Here is a 21,272-nt window from a genome sequence, read left to right on the forward strand (position 1 = left end):
AGACCTGAGTCAAAACAAGGCCCCCGGAGTAGACAACATTCCATTGGAACTACTGACAGCCTTGGGAGACCCAGTCCTGACAAAACTCTACCATCTGGTGGGCAAGATGTATGCAACAGGCGAAATACCCTCAGACTTCAAGAAGAATATAATTATTCCAATTCCAAAGAAAGCAGGTGTTGACAGATGTGAAAATTACCGAACAATCAGTTTAATAAGCCACAGCTGCAAAATACTAACACGAATTCTTTATAGACGAATGGAAAAACTAGTAGAAGCCGACCTCGGGGAAGATCAGTTTGGATTCCGTAGAAATACTGGAACACATGAGGCAATACTGACCTTACGACTTATCTTAGAAGAAAGATTAAGGAAAGGCAAACCTACGTTTCTAGCATTTGTAGACTTAGAGAAAGCTTTTGACATTGTTGACTGGAATACTCTCTTTCAAATTCTAAAGGTGGCAGGGGTAAAATACAGGGAGCGAAAGGCTATTTACAATTTGTACAGAAACCAGATGGCAGTTATAAGAGTCGAGGGACATGAAAGGGAAGCAGTGGTTGGGAAGGGAGTAAGATAGAGTTGTAGCCTCTCCCCGATGTTATTCCATCTGTATATTGAGCAAGCAGTAAAGGAAAGAAAAGAAAAATTCGGAGTAGGTATTAAAATCCATGGAGAAGAAATAAAAACTTTGAGGTTTGCCGATGACATTGTAATTCTGTCAGAGACAGCAAAGGACTTGGAAGAGCAGTTGAATGGAATGGACAGTGTCTTGAGAGGAGTATATAAGATGAACATCAACAAAAGCAAAACGAGGATAATGGAATGTAGTCGAATTAAATCGGGTGATGCTGAGGGAATTAGTTTAAGAAATGAGACACTTAAAGTAGTAAAGGAGTTTTGTTATTTGGGGAGCAAAATAACTGATGATGGTCGAAGTAGAGAGGATATAAAATGTAGACTGGCAATGGCAAGGAAAGCGTTTCTGAAGAAGAGAAATTTGTTAACATCGAGTATAGATTTAAGTGTCAGGAAGTCTTTTCTGAAAGTATTTGAATGGAGTGTAGCCATGTATGGAAGTGAAACATGGACGATAAATAGTTTAGACAAGAAGAGAATAGAAGCTTTCGAAATGTGGTGCTACAGAAGAATGCTGAAGATTAGATGGGTAGATCACATAACTAATGAGGAAGTACTGAATAGTATTGGGGAGCAGAGAAGTTTGTGTCACAACTTGACCAGAAGAAGGGATCGGTTGGTAGGACATGTTCTGAGGCATCAAGGGATCACCAATTTAGTATTGGAGGGCAGCGTGGAGGGTAAAAATCGTAGAGGGAGACCAAGAGATGAATACACTAAGCAGATTCAGAAGGATGTAGGTTGCAGTAGGTACTGGGAGATGAAGAAGCTTGCACAAGATAGAGTAGCATGGAGAGCTGCATCAAACCAGTCTCAGGACTGAAGACCACAACAACAACAATGAACTTATGTCTTGAATTGCATTATTTTAAACGATGCCAGTGTTGCACACAACATTTTTTACTACCAAGCTAGTGTCATTAGCAAAGAGAAATGTTTTACAATCATCTGTAATACTAGAGGCCGTATCATTTATTTAAATAAGGAACAGGAGTGGCCCCAACACTAATCCCTGGGGCACTCTCCATTTAACCATGTGCCACCCAGACCCCACATCATAGCCATTCTCTACACTGTGGAGAATGGCCTTTTGTTGTCTATTATTAAAGTAGGAGGTGAACCAATTGTGAGCTACTCCCTCTATTCCATAACTTCTGGAGCTACATTTTGTGATCAACGCAATCAAATGCCTTAGCTAGATCAAAAAAGATGCCTAGTGCTTGAAACCTTTTGTTTAATCCATCCAGTACCTCACAGGGATAAGAGAATATAGCATTTTCAGTTGGTAAACCATTTATAAAACCAAATTGTACATTTGACAGCAAATTATCTGAAGTAAAATGATCAATTATCCTTACATATATAGCCTTTTCAATAACTTTAACAAACACTGATTGCATAACAATAGGTATAAAATTGTCTACATTATCCCCTTATCACTTTTTACAAAGTGGCTTTACTTTTGAGTACTTTAATCACTGGATTTACTTCTGAGTACTTTAATCACCCAGGATACTGACCATTATTAAAGGAAAAATTACAAATGTGGCTAAGTACAGGGCTAACACGTGCAGCACAGTACTTTAATATTCTGCTAGGTACTCCATCATATCCATGAGAGTCCTCAGTCTTCAGTGATATTATTATTGACTCAATCTCCACCTTCTCCGTATTACAGGCATTTTCCACCTTCTCAGTATTACAGGCATTTTCCAAGAGAATTATACAATTCCCTGTAGAAACTAAGTTTTTATTTAATTCATCAGCAATGCTCGGAAAGTGTTAAATACTGAACATATATTTGACTTGTCAGTAACAGAAACATTTTTACTATGAACTAATTTTATATCATCAATCTTGTCCTGCTGACCAGACACTCCATGCATTATGGTTTCAATTTTATCCTGAGAATTAGCTACTCTATTTGTGTACCACACACTCTTTGCCTTCCTAATAACATTTTAAGCACCTTACAATACTGTTTGTAATGGGCTACTGCAGCTCGATTGTGATTACTTCTAACATTTTGATATAATTCCCACTTTGTTCTACATGACATCCTTATCCCACGAGTCAGCCACCCTTGCTGCCATTTACTGCTAGTACTCTGTTTAAAACGTTCTAATGGAAAGCAACTTTCAAAGAACATGAAAAATGTGTTAAGGAAAGCATTGTATTTGTTATCTGTGTTGTTAACACACTTAATGAGGTTTAAAAAACTCTCTATTGCCATTGGTTTAGTTTAATTATATATAATATTTGTTTGAGTACAGAAACCTTTTAGTATTAAAATTTGTGCATCATTGTCTGAAATGACATTCACCCTTTTATTAACAGACTACTCATATAGTAATGAAGAATGAATAAAAATATTGTATCTGGTTGTGCTACTGTTCCCCTGCATCCTGGTAGGAAAAAAAAAATCTGCATCAGATTACATGAATTTAGGAGGTCTTCCAACATCCTTTTCTTGCACATTCACATCGAAATTAATTTGAAGTCGCCATAAATAACTAATTTTTGATACTTCCTACCAAGTGAACCAAGAATCCTCTATATCTTCGGTAGAAATACTCTGAAGTCAGAGGTAGGGGACCTGTAAATAGCAACAATTAGAAGATTAGTCGCACTAAATTCAACTGTCCCTGCACAACATTCAAATACCTGTTCAATGCAGTGCCATGGTACATCAACAGACTCAAATGGAATACTGTTTTCATGTACATGGTTGTTCCCCACTCCACAAAGAATTCCCTGAAAAACAGCCAGCCAACCTGTATCCTGGTAAAGGAAGCCTCTGAAATGTCAATTATTTAAGTGGTGATCCGGTATACGAATAATATCAGTCAACATCTGTAAGCAGTTCACTAGCTTTATCTCTAATACCTCTTATATTTTGATGAAATATGCTAAATCCTTCACTACTTCCATACCTGATCCTGTTTGAAGGTGAGTCCTTTGTTAGGGGGACTTCCTTTAAGCAGAGGTACTTATCAGCTGACTTCAGCCTAAAAAAGGTGCAACTCTAACACCAACTACTACAGAAATGTTTCCAACCTACTACACTGTCACCTGTAAGCTTTGCCAGCCTCCACTTCCCATACCTATTGAGGTGCAGACCATGCCTAGTGGAACCTGATCTACTGATGGACTCAACTAGCATCAATGCAATGTGAGCTATGACCTCTGCCATTGGTACCTTCTCCAGCCCCATGTTAACATGCCTAACAGCAGAATTAAGATGAGGCCAATCACGATGCTGAAACAGTTGCACAAAGTGCACATTAGTGCCACTAGTTTGAGTAGCTATCTGTACCTGGTCACCACCTACATCATACTCCTCGTTCCTATCAAGACTATTCCCAGCTTCACCCACTATCACAACCTAATCCTCTTTCGTAAAATTCCTACATAACTGTCCAATGTTAACAGTCACCTGATCCAACCCTACACTAGGTTTCACAATGCTGGTGACTCCCCAACGCTTCCTGGCTGGCCCACACCTCTGCCATGCGAACTACTTAGCAGCAGAGCCTTCTTCTCTCTGTTAGAATCTGAACTGACTTGGGCTCCCTAAATGCTAACGACTGCTGCATGTTTCCTAAACCTACAACTACAAGAGGCTCCTCTCCACTACACTCTGAAAGTCAGTCAAATCTATTGGTTATACACAAAGTACAACTGTCTCAATATCCCTTCCTCCTAGCTGCCTTCTTACCAACTGCCAGTCCCCATTCCCCTGCCCTCTTTATCCTATCTAGTTCCTCCTTTGCCTTTTGTAACTGCACCTGAAGTGCACAGATCTTATGTTCCTGCTCCTGTATCAGTTTATTTCTGCTACAAATTCTGCATATCCAGGAGAGCATCTTGCTAGAATGCGCACTGGCTTTCCCACTGAATTCCCCCAATGAAAATACTTTGAATGAATCTCACACTGTAACTCACTACTCACAAACCTACAACAAAGCCCACGCTCTACATCTACATCTACATTCTACATTTATACTCCGAAAGCCACTCAACGGTGTGTGGCGGAGGGCACTTTACGTGCCACTGTCATTACCTTCGTTTTCTGTTTCAGTCGCGTATGGTTCGTGAGAAGAACGACTGTCTGAAAGCCTCCATGCGTGCTCGAATCTCTCTAATTTTACATTCGTGATCCCCTTGGAAGGTATAAGTAGGGGGAAGCAATATATTCGATACCTCATCCAGAAACGCACCCTCTCGAAACCTGGCGAGCAAGCTACACCGCAATGCAGAGTGCCTCTCTTGCAGAGTCTGCCACTTGAGTTAGTTAAACACCTCCGTAACGCTATCACGCTTACCAAATAACCCTGTGACAAAACGCGCCGCTCTTCTTTGGATCTTCTCTATCTCCTCCGTCAACCCGATCTGGTACGGATCCCACACTGATGAGCAATACTCAAATATAGGTCGAACGAGTGTTTTGTAAGCCACTTCCTTTGTTGATGGACTACATTTTCTAAGGACTCTCCCAATGAATCTCAACCTGGTACCCGCCTTACCAACAATTAATTTTATATGATCATTCCACTTCAAATCGTTCCGCATGCATACACCCAGATATTTTACAGAAGTAACTGCTACCAGTGTTTGTTCCACTATCATATAATCATACAATAAAGGATCCTTCTTTCTATGTATTCGCAATAAATTACATTTGTCTATGTTAAGGGTCATTTGCCACTCCCTGCACCAAGTGCCTATCCGCTGCAGATCTTCCTGCATTTCGCTACAATTTTCTAATGCTGCAACTTCTGTGTGTGTGTGTGTGTGTGTGTCTATATATATATATATATATATATATGGGATCATTGCTTTTCTATATATATATATATATATAGAAAAGCAATGATCCCATAACACGCCAGAGGTTACTTTAACGTCTGTAGACGTCTCTCCATTGATAACAACATGCTGTGTTCTGTTTGCTAAAAGCTCTTCAATCCAGCCACACAGCTGGTCTGATATTCCGTAGGCTCTTACTTTGTTTATCAGGCGACTGTGCGTAACTATATCGAATGCCTTCCGGAAGTCAAGGAAAATAGCATCTACTTGGGAGCCTGTATCTAATATTTTCTGGATCTCATGAACAAATAAAGCGAGTTGAGTCTCGCACGATCGCTGTTTCCGGAATCCATGTTGATTCCTACAGAGTAGATTCCGGGTTTCCAAAAACGACATGATACGCAAGCAAAAAACATGTTCTAAAATTCTACAACGGATCGATATCAGAGATATAGGTCTACAGTTTTGCGCATCTGCTCGACGACCCTTCTTGAAGACTGGGACTACCTGTGCTCTTTTCCAATCATTTGGAACCTTCTGTTCCTCTAGAGACTTGCGGTACACGGCTGTTAGAAGGGGGGCAAGTTCTTTCGCGTACTCTGTGTAGAATCGAATTGGTATCCCGTCAGGTCCAGTGGACTTTCCTCTGTTGAGTGATTCCAGTTGCTTTTCTATTCCTTGGACACTTATTTCGATGTCAGCCATTTTTTCGTTTTTGCGAGGATTTAGAGAAGGAACTGCAGTGCGGTCTTCCTCTGTGAAACAGCTTTGGAAAAAGGTGTTTAGTATTTCCGCTTTACGCGTGGCATCCTCTGTTTCAATGTCATCATCATCCCAGAGTGCCTGGATATGCTGTTTCGATCCACTTACTGATTTAACGTAAGACCAGAACTTCCTAGGATTTTCTGTCGAGTCGGTACATAGAATTTTACTTTCGAATTCACTGAATGCTTCACGCATAGCCCTCCTTGTGCTAACTTTAACATCGTTTAGCTTCTGTTTGTCTGAGAGGTTTTGGCTGCACTTAAACTTGCAGTGAAGCTCTCTTTGCTTTCGCAGTAGTTTCCTAACTTTGTTGTTGAACCACGGTGGGTTTTTAACGTCCCTCACAGTTTTACTCGGCACGTACCTGTCTAAAACGCATTTTACGATTGCCTTGAACTTCTTCCATAAACACTCAACATTGTCAGTGTCGGAACAGAAATTTTCGTTTTGATCTGTTAGGTAGTCTGAAATCTGCCTTCTATTACTCTTGCTAAACAGATAAACCTTCCTCCCGTTTTTTTTATATTCCTATTAACTTCCATATTCAGGGATGCTGCAACGGCCTTATGATCACTGATTCCCTGTTCTGCACTTACAGAGTCGAAAAGTTCGGGTCTGTTTGTTATTAGTAGGTCCAAGATGTTATCTCCACAAGTCGGTTCTCTGTTTAATTGCTCGAGGTAATTTTCGGATAGTGCACTCAGTATAATGTCACTCGATGCTCTGTCTCTATCACCCGTCCTAAACATCTGAGTGTCCCAGTCTATATCTGGTAAATTGAAATCTCCACCCAAGACTATAACATGCCGAGAAAATTTATGTGAAATGTATTCCAAATTTTCTCTCAGTTGTTCTGCCACTAATGCTGCTGAGTCAGGAGGTCGGTAAAAGGAGCCAACTATTAACCTAGCTCGGTTGTTGGGTGTAGCCCTCACCCACAATAATTCACAGGGACTATCCACTTCTACTTCACTACAGGATAAACTACTACTAACAGCGACAAACACGCCACCACCGGTTGCATGCAATCTATCCTTTCTAAACACCGCCTGTGCCTTTGTAAAAATTTCGGCAGAATTTATCTCTGGCTTCAGCCAGCTTTCTGTACCTATAACGATTTCAGCTTCGGTGCTTTCTATCAGTGCTTGAAGTTCCGGTACTTTACCAATGCAGCTTCGACAGTTTACAATTACAATACCGATTGCTGCTTGGTCCCTGCATGTCCTGACTTTTCCCCGCACCCTTTGAGGCTGTTGCCCTTTCTGTACTTGCCTGAGGCCATCCAACCTAAAAAACCACCCAGTCCACACCACACAACCCCTGCTACCCGTGTAGCCACTTGCTGCGTGTAGTGGACTCCTGACCTATCCAGCGGAACCCGAAACCCCACCACCCTGTGGCGCAAGTCGAGGACTCTGCAGCTCACACGGTCGCAGTACCGTCTCAGCCTCTGATTCAGACCCTCCACTCGGCTCTGTACCAAAGGTCCGCAGTCAGTCCTGTCGACGATGCTGCAGATGGTGAGCTCTGCTTTCATTCCGCTAGCGAGACTGGCAGTCTTCACCAAATCAGATAGGCGCCGGAAGCCAGAGAGGATTTCCTCCGATCCATAGCGACACAGATCATTGGTGCCGACATGAGCGACCACCTGCAGATGGGTGCACCCTGCACCCTTCATGGGGTCCGGAAGGACCCTTTCCACATCTAGAATGACTCCCCCCGGTATGCACACGGAGTGCACATTGGTTTTCTTTCCCTCTCTTGCTGCGATATCCCTAAGGGGCACCATTACGCGCCTGACGTTGGAGCTCCCAACTACCAGTAAGCCCACTCTCTGTGACCGCCCGGATCTTGCAGACTGAGGGGCAACCTCTGGAAAAGGACAAGCAGCCACGTCCGGCTGAAGATCAGTATCAGCCTGAAGCAGAGCCTGAAACTGGTTCATCAGACAAACTGGAGAGGCCTTCCGTTCAGACCTCCGGAATGTCTTTCGCCCCCTGCCACACCTCGTTACGACCTCCCACTCTACCACAGGTGAGGGATCAGCCTCAATGTGGGCAGTATCCCGGGCAGCCACAGTCGTAGTCTAATCGGGGGACGCGTGGGATGAGCTGGCCGTCCCCGACAAACCCCCATCCGGACCCCCACAGTGATGCCCATTGGCAACAGCCTCAAGCTGTGTGACCGAAGCCAACACTGCCTGAAGCTGGGAGCAAAGGGATGCCAACTCAGCCTGCATCCGAACAAAGCAGTTGCAGTCCCTACCCATGCTAAAAAACTGTTGTGCAAAGAACGGCTGAACTAATCTACAGAGAGCACAAACAATTTGACACGAAATTTAAACGGTTATTAAAATACAAGATTGCCTAGTAAATGCAGTAATGCTGCTACTTGCGCGCTGCTGACACACTGCTCGGCAGCAGAAGGAGACTACGCGATTTTACACTATTCAGGTAGTAAAACGCGATGCTACAACTCAGGGTAAAATGTTAACAGTTACCGAAAAAACTAAATGTCTATCTCACCTAAATTCAATTACTACTGTAGTACTATTTAAAGAATTAATGATAGTGATCTCGAATTTCGCTCTCTACTAAGAAAGCAAGTACTTTTATTAGTACTACTAAACCAAAATTAATACTAATACCATAAAGACTTCACACAATTTCTGACCTAAAACCAAAAATTCAAGCACCACTGCTCAAACAATTGCCAGCTCTTTCCAGACCCACAGTGACTGCATTCTAGCGTGAGGCAGGGGGAGTGGGGTTGGGCTGAGGTGAGGGATGGAGAAAGGTGGGGAGCCATCTGTGGGCTAGCTAGGGGTGCAGGTAGAGGGGGGCAGGTGGCATACGGCTGGGAAAGCGATTTCAATGAGTAGGGTGTGAGACAACATACAAATAGCCGATGTGGAGACTCAAATTGGGCGGGGGTACTGGGGCGGGTGCGTGTGCACACACACGCATGCACGTAGGCGCGCGCACACACACACACACACACACGAACACACTAACTATTGGGTGGAGGGGGAGTCGCCTGGAGGGGCACTGAGTGACCTTAGGTATCGGCCAGGAAGGTTATGGGAGTGAAGGATGTGCTGTAAGGTTAGCTCATACCTGCACAGCTTAGAAAAGGTGGTGATGGTTTGGAGGATCCAGATAGCCGCAGCCGTGTGCCATATTACTCCTGATAACAGCATAACACATTTCTAGCAACTCAAAATTGTCCCTCCTTTACATATCAATAAGGATCTGCCTGTTCTTGTGTCCTTTTTATCTCATACGTGTGACAATAAATCAGGGTTGCCACAAGCTTCTCAAAGTGAAATATCCTGATATTTCCCTGTTTTCCATACAAGTTTTAGCATTTTCCCCAATAAATTTTGAGATGTCAAGTGTAAGTAATGGTGTAAGTTGAAAAAAAAAAAAAAAAAAAAAAAAAAAAAAAAATGTAGGTACTTCTGTATTTCTCCCCCATTCAGCAAAAATCTTAAGTACTAACAACAACATATCTTGTAATGAATTGCTTTCAGATGGAAAAAGCAAGCCAAATGGTATATTTGTTTCAGTAAGACCACTGTTGTTATTTTATTTCAATAAAACAAAACCCATTTGGTAACAAAAACATTTCCTTGGAGTTGCATGACAGATTTAAAATACCTTCACTGATTTCAGAAACAGCCTCAGAAACAAGTAGGACTCTTGAAAGAAGTGTATAAGGCAGGAAAGAGATATGTAAAGCAACACTATACGTGACCTCCAATAATATGTTAGTTCTACTATGTTCGTTATTGTCGGTTATTACCCACTGTGTTACATCTATTATTTTACAGGTATTGTGTGAATTTTGTTTCAAGAAATATGTGAGTACATAGCATACGTACAAACTGTCAATGGTGGCCACAACTTTTTTCTTCTTCTTATCGTTCATTCTTTCTAATATATAAATTATTTTCAAAGAGCCAAAATGTACTAAAATAAATAAAATGTCTATAAAAACCGCACTGTACAATGTACTTGTGGTGAGACAGTCGCAATTTCTAAAAAAACAATCGCCCGTGGCCTCTGACCTGCCAAGGAGCAGAGCGGCCCTGGGTCCTTGGATAAACCACGAAAATCTGCCACAAACAAACAAACCCACCCTGCAGGCAGATCAGTGAGACTAGGTCCGTCGGGCAGGACCTGCACATTAGGGGGAACCGATGGGCTTCAGATCGGCAGGCCTGATCCGTTAAGAGATACCTGCAGAAATGGCTCGCAGTTTTGGCCCGTCATGGAAGTCCACAAATGTGGCCAGCTATTCACGTGTCACAGACACCTTGTTGATGAAATGAGACCATAGTGATCAATCTATGAACAGATAACTTGTGCAAGTACTATGAGAATCAATAATAATGAGGATAGGTAGCCACTCATCAGAAAGATGATCACTGAGCCAAGACTAGACTATCTCTCTCACAACTAAATTTTCAGCCATAGCATTTTCCAGAAAATGAGAGCTCATACACAGATTTATGCAATCACTCAGACACAACTCATGCACACATGACACAACTCATGCACACCTGACCACCATCTCCAGCCACTGCGTCAACAATCTCTGAGAATCAGATCCAAACAAATGGTTCCTCACGCCTCCCTGCCTCTTGTCGGCAGCTGCTAGACTAGTGGCAAGAAGTGGTGGCAGCACTGACTGCAAGCTGACAGGAATGGTAGGAATAACAATGAGGGTGTAGGAAGCGGAACATGTACTCAGCTGCGCCCAGCCAGCTGTAATGCATGACATCTCAGTAAACAAACCATTTCATCTACTGAGACAAAAACAAGACTTTTCCAGTGCTTTTTAAAATTTCCCTAATATTTCCCTGAGATGTTTGAAATTCCCTGATATTTCCCTGATTTCCGGTACTTGTGGCAACCCTGTAAATCACACATGATCAAATTTATTTTACGTGTGCAATGATGTATCGTGCATGTAATCCTATATAACCCAGTCAAAATACTACCTTCGCCCCCAACTAAGTTCCTTTCATTCCTTACACCCACCAACATTATTCATCTGCCCCAACAACCACCTGACATCTTGACTCACTGCTTCTAATGCAAACTTCTTTCCCCAGGGCTATCCCCCCCCCCCCCCCCCCTCCTCCACAGTGGACCCCTGATAATTTATCTGGATCAATTAAGAAAAGTTTCCCTATCCCTAGCCAAAACCCTGTCACATACCCCATTCCTTAAATGCTATCTAAGCCATGGAACCCTAACCCAATAGCCTAACCATAAAAATCCCTAATCTGGGTCCCAACCTTCCTTCTACAATGAACTTCATTTTTTAGATTCCTCCATACATTTCCTTCACAAACATGGTTCCACAAAAACACATCTCCGTGCCACAGGCATTCCTTAACCACCTCCACTCCTTCCACAAAATAATGTTCCTATGCAATCCCCACTATCTACATCTCATCATCCTGACACTCCAACATTATAACCACCACACCCACACGTTATCCAACCTGCTGACATCCTGCTCCCATCTTGGGGCACCATTATCCAACTCTCTTCCTACTCACAGTGTACCTCATCATCAACCCCTCATCATTCAGACTCTGCTAGTTGACCTTTTCTGCCCACCACGTCCTCCAAAACACCTTACCAACACTCCATGAAATCCAGAGTCGAAACAGTTCCAGAACACTGTCGTTACCTCTCCACCAAAATCCTCAGTCCCACAGAAATTTCAGTCCTGTCCAAGGGCCTCACATTAAGCTCTACTCCCAGGTTTAACCTTGTCGGACTTTGGAGACATCTACTCTCCTTCTCCCGCTCCCTACAGTGGAAACACTTCTTTGCCACCAACTCCTCCAATCAAAGCCAATCTGAACCCTGCCTGTCCCAATCCATACAACCAATCAGCTGTGAACCTCCTGCACTCTCACCTAACTATAACCTGGTCACCTTCCAGGAACACCTAACTTCTGATAAACCTTACCATTCTTCCCCAGATCCCTCCCTAATAAACATCACCTTTCAACAGAAGAAAGGACTACCATACACAACCAAAAAACAGATCCTGACCTGATCAATCTCCCAGCAGACAAAGTTCCACTAGCATTGTGATGAACCAGAGTGACTACCTGGCAGAGGACCTCCACCTACAAGCAAAGTGACCCCATGCCAGAAGTACAACATAACCTCCAATCCCTGCTGAAATCCTCAGGCCCTTCCCAGAACCTCTCCCCTGACTCCATCTCCATACTCACTCCACACCCACCTTCTACATTCTCCCCGAACTCCACACACCTAAAAATCCTGGGGTCCTCATTGTGGCTGTTTACTGTGCCCCCACTGAAAGAATCTAGGCCCCTGTTGATCAACTTCTCAATCCTAAACATCTGGTCTGGTTCAGGTTTATTGATGACATGTTTATAACCTGAACCCAAGGCCAGGACATCTTGTCCTCACTCCTCAACACCTTCTGTCCCATCCACTTCACCTGGCCCTCCTCCACCAACCGTGCCATCTTCCTAGATGTTGATCTCCTCCCCTCAGATGGCTCCATCCACATCTTGGTCCACATCAAACCCACCAGTCACCAAAATTTGACAGCTGCCATCCTTCCACACCAAAAAATCCCTCCCATACAGTCTGGCCATCTGATGTAGACGCATCTGCAATGATGAGAACTCCCTCGCCCAGTTTGCTGATGGCCTTTGCAGACAGGCAATACCCTCCAGACCTAATTCACAAACAGATATCCCGTGCAATCTCCTCACACACACCTTATCCCCACAGCCAGCCCAAGAACCAACCATACAGAAGCGCCCCCTTGTCACCCAATACCACCCCGGACTCAAACAACTGAACCACGTCCTTTGTCTGGGCTTTGGTTGTCTATTATCATGCCTTGAAATGAGGGACAACCTACCCAAGATACCTCCAACCCTCTCACAGTAGTGGGGTTCCGCCACTCACCTGACCTCCACAACATCCTAGTCCATCCCTATGCCGCTCCCACCCCAATTCCCTGCCACAGGGATCACACCCCTGCAGAAGACCAAGATGCAAGAAGCAAGATCTGCTCAATCCACCCACCCAACACCATCTATTCCAGTCCCATCACAGGCTTATCCCACCCCCATCAGAGGCCAGGTCCACCTGTGAAAGTAGCCATGTTATATACCAGCTCTGCTGCAACCAGTACACAGTGTTTTTCATTGGTATGACAAACAACTAACTGTCAATTAGAATGAACAACCACCACCAATCTGTTCCCAAAAACGAGGTGGACCAAGTGGCACAACAGGAAGCAGGGCACAACATGTGAGATTTCACTGGCTGCTTCACAATCTGTGCCACCTGGAGTGTGTGTGTGTGTGTGTGTGTGTGTGTGTGTGTGTGTGTGTGTGTGTCCATGTTTTCCCTACAAACTTGAGAAAGGAACTGCATTCTGAAAGCTAGCAAAGCTCTGTAATTTCTTTTTGTGTGCCTGACGAAGAAGCAGTGCTTCTGCCTTTCCGTGAGTCGTTTCCCTTTATTCCTAAATGGCACATGATGATTTGTTTTACGCTTTTTTGCAAAACTTTTCTGATTATATTACATCCTCTCAAGATCAGATCTCCACAATAATCTATCTTACCCCTAGTGAGATAAGCCGCTACATCCTTACATTTGTCTTCTAGCCATCCCTGCTTAGCCATTTTGCACTTCCTGTCAATCTCATTTTTGAGACGTTTGTATTACTTTTTGCCTGCTTCATTTACTGTATTTTTATATTTTCTCCTTTCATCAATTAAATTCAATACTTCTTCTGTTACCCAATGATTTCTACTGGCCCTCGTCTTTTTACTTTCTTGATCCACTGCTGCCTTCACTATTTCATCCCTCAAAGCTACCCATTCTTCTTCTACTGTATTTCTTTCCCCCATTCCTGTCAATTGTTCCCTTATGCTCTCCCTGAAACTCTGTACAACCTCTGGTTTAGTCAGTTTATCCAGGTCCCATCTCCTTAAATTCCCACCTTTTTGCAGTTTTTTCAGTTTTAATCTACAGTTCATAACTAATAGATTGTGGTCAGAGTCCACATCTGCCCCTGGAAATGTCTTATAATTTAAAACCTGGTTCCTAAATCTCTGACTTACCATTATATAATCTATCTGAAACCTTCTAGTATCTCCAGGCCTCTTCCACCTATACAACCTTCTTTCATGATTCTTGAACCAAGTGTTAGCTATGATTAAGTTGTGCTCTGTGCAAAATTCTACCAGTCAGCTTCCTCTTTCATTTCTTAGCCCCAATCCATATTCACCTACTACGTTTCCTTCTCTCCCTTTTCCTACTACCGAATTCCAGTCACCCATGACTATGAAATTTTCGTCTCCTTCACTACCTGAATAATTTCTTTTATTTCATCATACATTTCTTCAATTTCTTCGTCATCTGAAGAGCTAGTTGGCATATAAACTTGAACTACTGTAGTAGACGTGGGCTTCGTGTCTATCTTGGCCACAATAATGCCTTCACTATGCTGTTTGTAGTAGCTTACCCACATTCCTATTTTTTTATTCATTATTAAACCTACTCCTGCATTACCCCTACTTGACTTTGTATTTATAACCCTGTATTCACCTGACCAAAAGTCTTGTTCCTCCTGCCACCGAACTTCACTAATTCCCACTATATCTAACTTTAACCTATCAATTTCCCTTTTTAAATTTTCTAACCTACCTGCCCGATTAAGGGATCTGACATTCCACACTCCGATCTTCTTGCCACTGTTGAAAAGACTGTCAGTAAGTATAACAAAACTTTGCTATGTTACAGTAAAAACAGAGAAACCTACTTTTATTCAGAGAGCGGATTTCATAAAACAGCCCAAGAAAACAATAATTTGCATACCGGAACAGAAACAGACCTACCAGCACAGTCCAGATATTGTCTGAAAGACTATCTTTTAAATCTTAAAGAAGACCCATTAGATTTATGGAACCACATCATTGGTACTACCTATCCAATGGTACATAAAATTGCAGTCAAATATTTGAGCTATAGAGTGACAGTGTCAGCTTCTGAAAGACTGTTCTTAAAATTAGGATAAGCTCTCAGACAACAATGCAACACACTGAAGGGAAAATTACTCTCAATTTTTTTTTTCCAACCGGTATAATTTGTTGTGGGATATGTAACAATAATTGTAGCTGTATTTACTTATTCCTTAATATGACATGCGATGCATTTGTTTATTGCTTTTGATGTCATCCTATAAATTAATCATTTAACCTCGAATTTAAAACCATTGATGTTTTAGAGGTTCACTATTATAAGCCATTGTTGTTTAGACACTGGTGACGAAATTGAAATCCTAGCCAATGACAGTAATTCTTTTATTCCTCTCATTGTCAATAAATTTAGTGATATTGACCATATGCTGTTGTATTCGAAGACGAGGATGTTAACTGCTATCACCTTCAACATCTGCACTGTGGGAATGGGTAGAACTCTGAGTAGGTAGGAGTCAATACCTACTCACATGACCACATTAGTTTCAACGATGTCGAAGGTTACAGTTTACTTTTTCAAGTTATAAGTAATTACATTTTATGTTTACTTTTGCAGGTGGCAGTTATCTTTGGCATAATGCTTTAGTTAGTGGTCAATGAATGTGAAGATTTGACTGTTTATCACTGCTCTCCTATTTATCACGAAAACTTACGTGATAAGAATGTATCTGCTTGATGCATCATTTCCAAAGCAAATTAAACAACAATAGCTTTATATCTGCTTCCAATATCTATCACAGCTAGGATAATAGTCATTTCTTTGTGGCGACTAGTTTCAGATCATCACGTCTATTTTCAAGCCATAGCCCATAAAAGATTTTATAGTGTTAACAAATGCAAAAATTACATTGTACTACCACTATGTGTAAGCTGAACATAACACAAAGCAATATAAAATTTTTCTTCTGTGCAATCCATCATTTTACACACCTTACATCCAAGTGTAATCATACAGTCCACCAATGTACAAATGAAAACCAAAATTATAAACCATTTCATGAATACCAATTGTTAAACTTCATATGAATGTATAATATGGTTTACATCCAATCAAATGAAGCAAATTGAAATGTTACGCTACGCCAGTTGCCTCGTAACCTCCGCAGAGGCCACTAGTAGCGATATGCGACAACCTCATACATAACTGAAATGTTACTTGCATTTTTTAGACAGTGGTATTAGACTACTTAACACCACACACCTTCACTACACTGTTACACTTACTTATAATCATTTTGACATTTTTACATACATAATTATAATACATCACACATTATAATAAAACCAAAGCAGTGCTACAATACAGCACGCCCAAAACCAACATCATCTATCAGTCTCGACTGACAGCCACATGCAATTTTCTTATTTTTCTTTTCTCCTCCCTCCTTTCTCTCAAATGTTACATTCAGTTACCACAATTATTCATCCTTGAACAGCATTGTACGCTACGATCAGATCACATTACAAATTTTAAAATCTTACAACATTCCCAGCAATAGGTAAAGTCCTCATATTTACCATATTGTAAGTGAATTCCTGACGTTTAGATAAGTCCTGCCTGTAGCATATTCCATAAGTGGGCTGAGCAGATAAATGACATGTGGTACCATACCCTGTTACACATTAAGCTACCAGCATTATACTTGTACCAATCAAATAATATTATTATCCCACATAAATAAAATATTTCTTTACAAAACATGAGCACTACCACCATTGGTTATCATATTTGCTTATACATCTACCACTGGTTCTTTACCTACACCTGCATTTACTGTGAATCTCTCGTGCAGCACAAAGTCCCAAGTGACTGGAAAAAGGTGCAGGTGACTCCAGTATATAAGAAAGGTAAAAGAGCAGACCCACAAAATTACAGACCAATATCCCTAACTTCTCTTTGCTGCACAGTCCTTGAACATGCTCTCTGTCTGAATATGACAAAACTTTCTCGAGACTAAGAAGCTTATGTCCACGAATCAGCATAGCCTTAGAAAGCATCGCTAATGCGAAAATCAGATTGCCCTTTCCTCACAAGATAAACTGACAACCATGGATGAAGGGCAACAGGCAGATTCCATATTTTTAGATTTCTGGAAAGCATTTGACATAGTGCCCCAATGTAGGTTATTAACGAAGATACAAGCATATGGAACAAGTTCACAGATATGTGAGTGGATGGAGCACTTCTTAAAAAATGGAACCCAGTATGTTGTCCTCAACAGCGATTGTTCATCAGAGACAAGCTTATCGTCTGAAGTGCCCCAGGAAAGTGTGATAGGACCACTGTTGTTCTCTATATACATATATGATTTGGTGCACAGAGTGGGTAGATACCTGTGGTTGTTTGCTGACGATGCAGTGATGTACAGTAAGGCATCGAAGTTGAGTGACTGTAGGAAGATACAAGACAACTTAGACAAAAATTCCAGTTGGTGTGATGAATGGCAGCAAGCCCTAAATGTGGAAAAATGTAAGTTAATGCAGATGAGAAGTAAGAACAAACCTTAAATGTTCAGATACAGTATTAGTAGTCTCCTGCTTGACACATTCAAGTCATTTAAAACGTCTTGGCGTAACATTGCAAAGCAATATGAGATGGAACAAGCATATGAAAACTGTGGTAGGGAAGGCAAATGTTCGAGTTCCCTTTATTGGGAGAATTTTAGAAAACAATGGTTCACCTATAAAGAAGGCCACATATAGGATGCTGGTGCGACCTATTCTAGAGTGCTGCTCGAGTGTTTGGGACCAGTACCACGTCAGATTGAAGGAAGACATCGAAGCAATTCAGAGGCAGGCTGCTAGATTTGTTATTGTAGGTTTGAACAACATGTAAGTGTTACAGAGATGCTTCGGGAACTCAAATGGGGATCCCTGGAGGGAAGGTAACCTTCTTTTCGAGAAACTCTATTGAGAAAATTTAGAGAACCGGCATTTGAAGCTGACTGGCAAACAATTCTACTGCCACCAACGTACATTGCGCATAGAGGCCAAGAAGATAAGGTACGAGAAATTAGGGCTCATACGGTGGCGTACAGACAGTCATTTTTCCCTCAATCTACTTACAAGTGGAACAGGAGGGGAAATGACAAGTAGGGTACAGGGTACCCTCTGCCATGTGCCATACAGTAACCTGCAGAGTACCTACGCAAATGCAGATGTAGATCTGGCGTATCAGCCCCATACTTGCTGATTATTTTTATACAGCTACTAAAACACTGTCTTATGTATGCATTAGCTTTTATGCAATTACTGGAGAAGAAATAAGTGGTGATACAGCCTGAAGCATAAAATGTGTTGTAACTGGAAGTATCAATTTGAGAGGGAGCATAAAAAGACTACATGTTATCAAATAGATAAAGAGAAACTGAAAAGTAAGCAAAATCACATCAAGAAACAGATATAAATTTCCATCATCATTTGGTAGGGAAATTAATGTCGCTCTAGAAAGTAAATCATTGGAAATGAAAGATGCATAAACATTCCATTACTTCAAGATTCTGCTACATCCAAATTGCTAGAAGAAAAACTCCTTGAAAAATGGTACAGAGGAAAAAATGAGAATCTTCTTCTTCTTTCTCTTTCACCTTTTACTCCTGTTTTCTATATGTCAGCATTGTTATGTGGGTCCTGACAAAGTTAGTGACGGGGTGGTGGGATTCCCTTCCTAATGCTATCACTCACCCAGGACATAAGCTGTCTGCCTGTGTTTAAAGTAAATCTCATGTTCAAGTGTGAGATAAGTCTCATGTTCAAGTGTGAGAGTGTCTTCAAACTCTGAAAATGGCTGAATGATATACAGCTGAAATATTAGAAGAAGAAGTGGCATTTATGTGGCTGCATGCCTGAAACTTAATGGAGGAGTCATTATGCCACGAAGACACATTTGCATAGCCTATATTTGAGGTGGGACATGGGTAAAAGCCTGGTATTTACCTAGTTCGATGGGCAAAACTACCTAAAAACCACATCCAGCCTAGCAGGCTCACCGGCCCTTGGTAATGTGAAACTCAGATTCTATCTGGGGCTTCTTACCTCCCAAATCCCAAAAGTGGTGCATTAATGTACTCAGCTATCTGAGTAGGTAAGGATGAGACAAGAGTATATAAAACAAGCAATCAGTCTGCAGCAGAGTCTGCAAAATAAGGGGGAAAAGGAACTTAGTATCTGTGGGAAGTGGCCGGAATAACAACAGGGTGTATACGTGGACAAGGAAAAGAAATTCCCGGATTTCCCGGTTAAAAATACACTTTCTCCCAGGTGATTGTATATTTTCCCTTATCAATCCTTTGAACGGTTATGGTTTTATACACGGGCGTGCAATTTCCCAGCACTTTAGAAAATGAAACTGAGGGAAAAAGACACGCTTTGGAAATATCTTTGATGTGTAGCAACATGTACACTGCATATTTTCGTATTACGAAAGCAGCATACATTGGAATTCCACCAAACACCGCATGTTACTTTCCGACTCATCGAAATCGAGATTTTGATGCGATTTTGTAAGCAGCTTGCAGCTCATGTCATGTGATCTCGCCAGCCGATGACAGCGGATATTCAGAGCATAGGATACGTGATGTAGTCAGCCAACAGCAACATCACTGTTATGTAGCACGAACACACAAACAGGGAAAGCTAATACTTCAAATTAATATATATAGTGTTGCTACAAGAAAAGGAAAGGTTTCACATATAATATTGGTCTCTAGCTGCAAGAGAAGCTAAGCTTTCGCATATACTGTTGATCTTTTTTGCATGTGTTACACTTCAAGATACCTCACACAAATGTGGCAGTAAAATTTTTAATAATGACATAAATGTCTGATCTTCAGGGTTCGAAATTCTTCTAAATGGCTCGTCATCAAAGAGTTGATTTTTAAATGAGAGTCAAACGCTCAGTGATTTAATAAACTCATGGTACTTTCTTGCACATAGTTCAACTTATGTAAAAGGGTATTTACTTCGAAAGTAACGATTTTCAAACCACTATTCGGAATATTTTCCCGCGACCTGTTAGAAATAGGTTCGTTTCAGCAGTTGCCAGAGAGCCCAGATAACAGACGACACCGCGCTTGGGTACCTATCATGACGTAGGAAGCTCGTATGTACATACGTGTAAAACATTGAAAGATCATACATTATGTCACAAAAGAAACAAGACATCAGAGGATACTGAAAGAGCATCAGAATTTTGTAAACCATATTAAAATGTGCGCATTTATAGTGCATACTTAAATGGCACATTTGTATGTCCAGATTCCCAATGAAGTAGACCTCCACCTGATATTAAGCTTTTCAGTGTGGTTTTCGGGATGTAAATTTTCTTGGAGCACCAGTACTGCATTATATCATGTTTGGTTCTTTATTATGGCATAGTGCCATATGTCATAGAAAATGAAAACATGCACTTGAAATGCAGCGAACAGTTGAAACTAGCCAGTACTGTGGAATTAAACATTTCGTTTCAAATAAATTGACTGCCTCTGCAGAAAAGGTTAAGAAAAGTCAAATTTCTTTAGCAAACAGACAAAAATAACTTCATTGTTCTGCAAAGCGATTAATGCTTGACTGTCAGAAAGGTGGAAATAAAATAAAAGCTGAAACTAATGACATATTTCAGCCTTCCGTAATTATGTGAATGTGTTTTAATTCACTTGCTAGCTTCTGGCCACAGATATCCATTTTGTTTTCATTTGACGTGAGAGTAAACGAAGAGGAAACAGTAGAATCACTAAATGTAAACACGGGTCACGTGGAGAATGCCCACTAGAACTCATCAGACTGCTCTGCGCATCAGCCCCGGATCTACAACATTTGTGAACCGGGTCAATACTAAAAAAAAAAAAAAATCGAATTTTCAAAATATTTTCATCTTGTAGCGCACATCTTTCTGAAAAGTTTGAAACATAAAACATATGTATTCAAGGAAATGTAAGACCTATTATTTGGTCTTAAGCATGCCAAAGTGCAGTGCCAAACTTTATTCAGCAGAGTGGAAATT

The 21,272-nt window shown here is 41.4% G+C and overlaps 1 protein-coding gene across 4 annotated transcripts in view; it reads right to left on the reverse strand.

The window, feature by feature from the left end:
- Positions 1-21,272, reverse strand: part of LOC124612689 (G-protein-signaling modulator 2) — a 138,090-nt gene that overhangs the window by 41,924 nt on the left and 74,894 nt on the right. The window contains exon 12 of one of the 4 annotated variants that reach the window (XM_047141044.1): positions 3,109-3,235. The exons of the other annotated variants lie outside the window; for them this stretch is intronic. Within the exon in view, the coding sequence (XP_046997000.1) occupies positions 3,153-3,235 (83 nt within the window). The 3' untranslated portion in view covers positions 3,109-3,152. Of the gene's footprint in view, positions 1-3,108; positions 3,236-21,272 lie in introns of those variants that run through there. 4 annotated transcript variants of the gene reach the window in all.

This window comes from Schistocerca americana, chromosome 1 (assembly GCF_021461395.2).
Source record: "Schistocerca americana isolate TAMUIC-IGC-003095 chromosome 1, iqSchAmer2.1, whole genome shotgun sequence".
Lineage (NCBI taxonomy): Eukaryota > Metazoa > Arthropoda > Insecta > Orthoptera > Acrididae > Schistocerca > Schistocerca americana.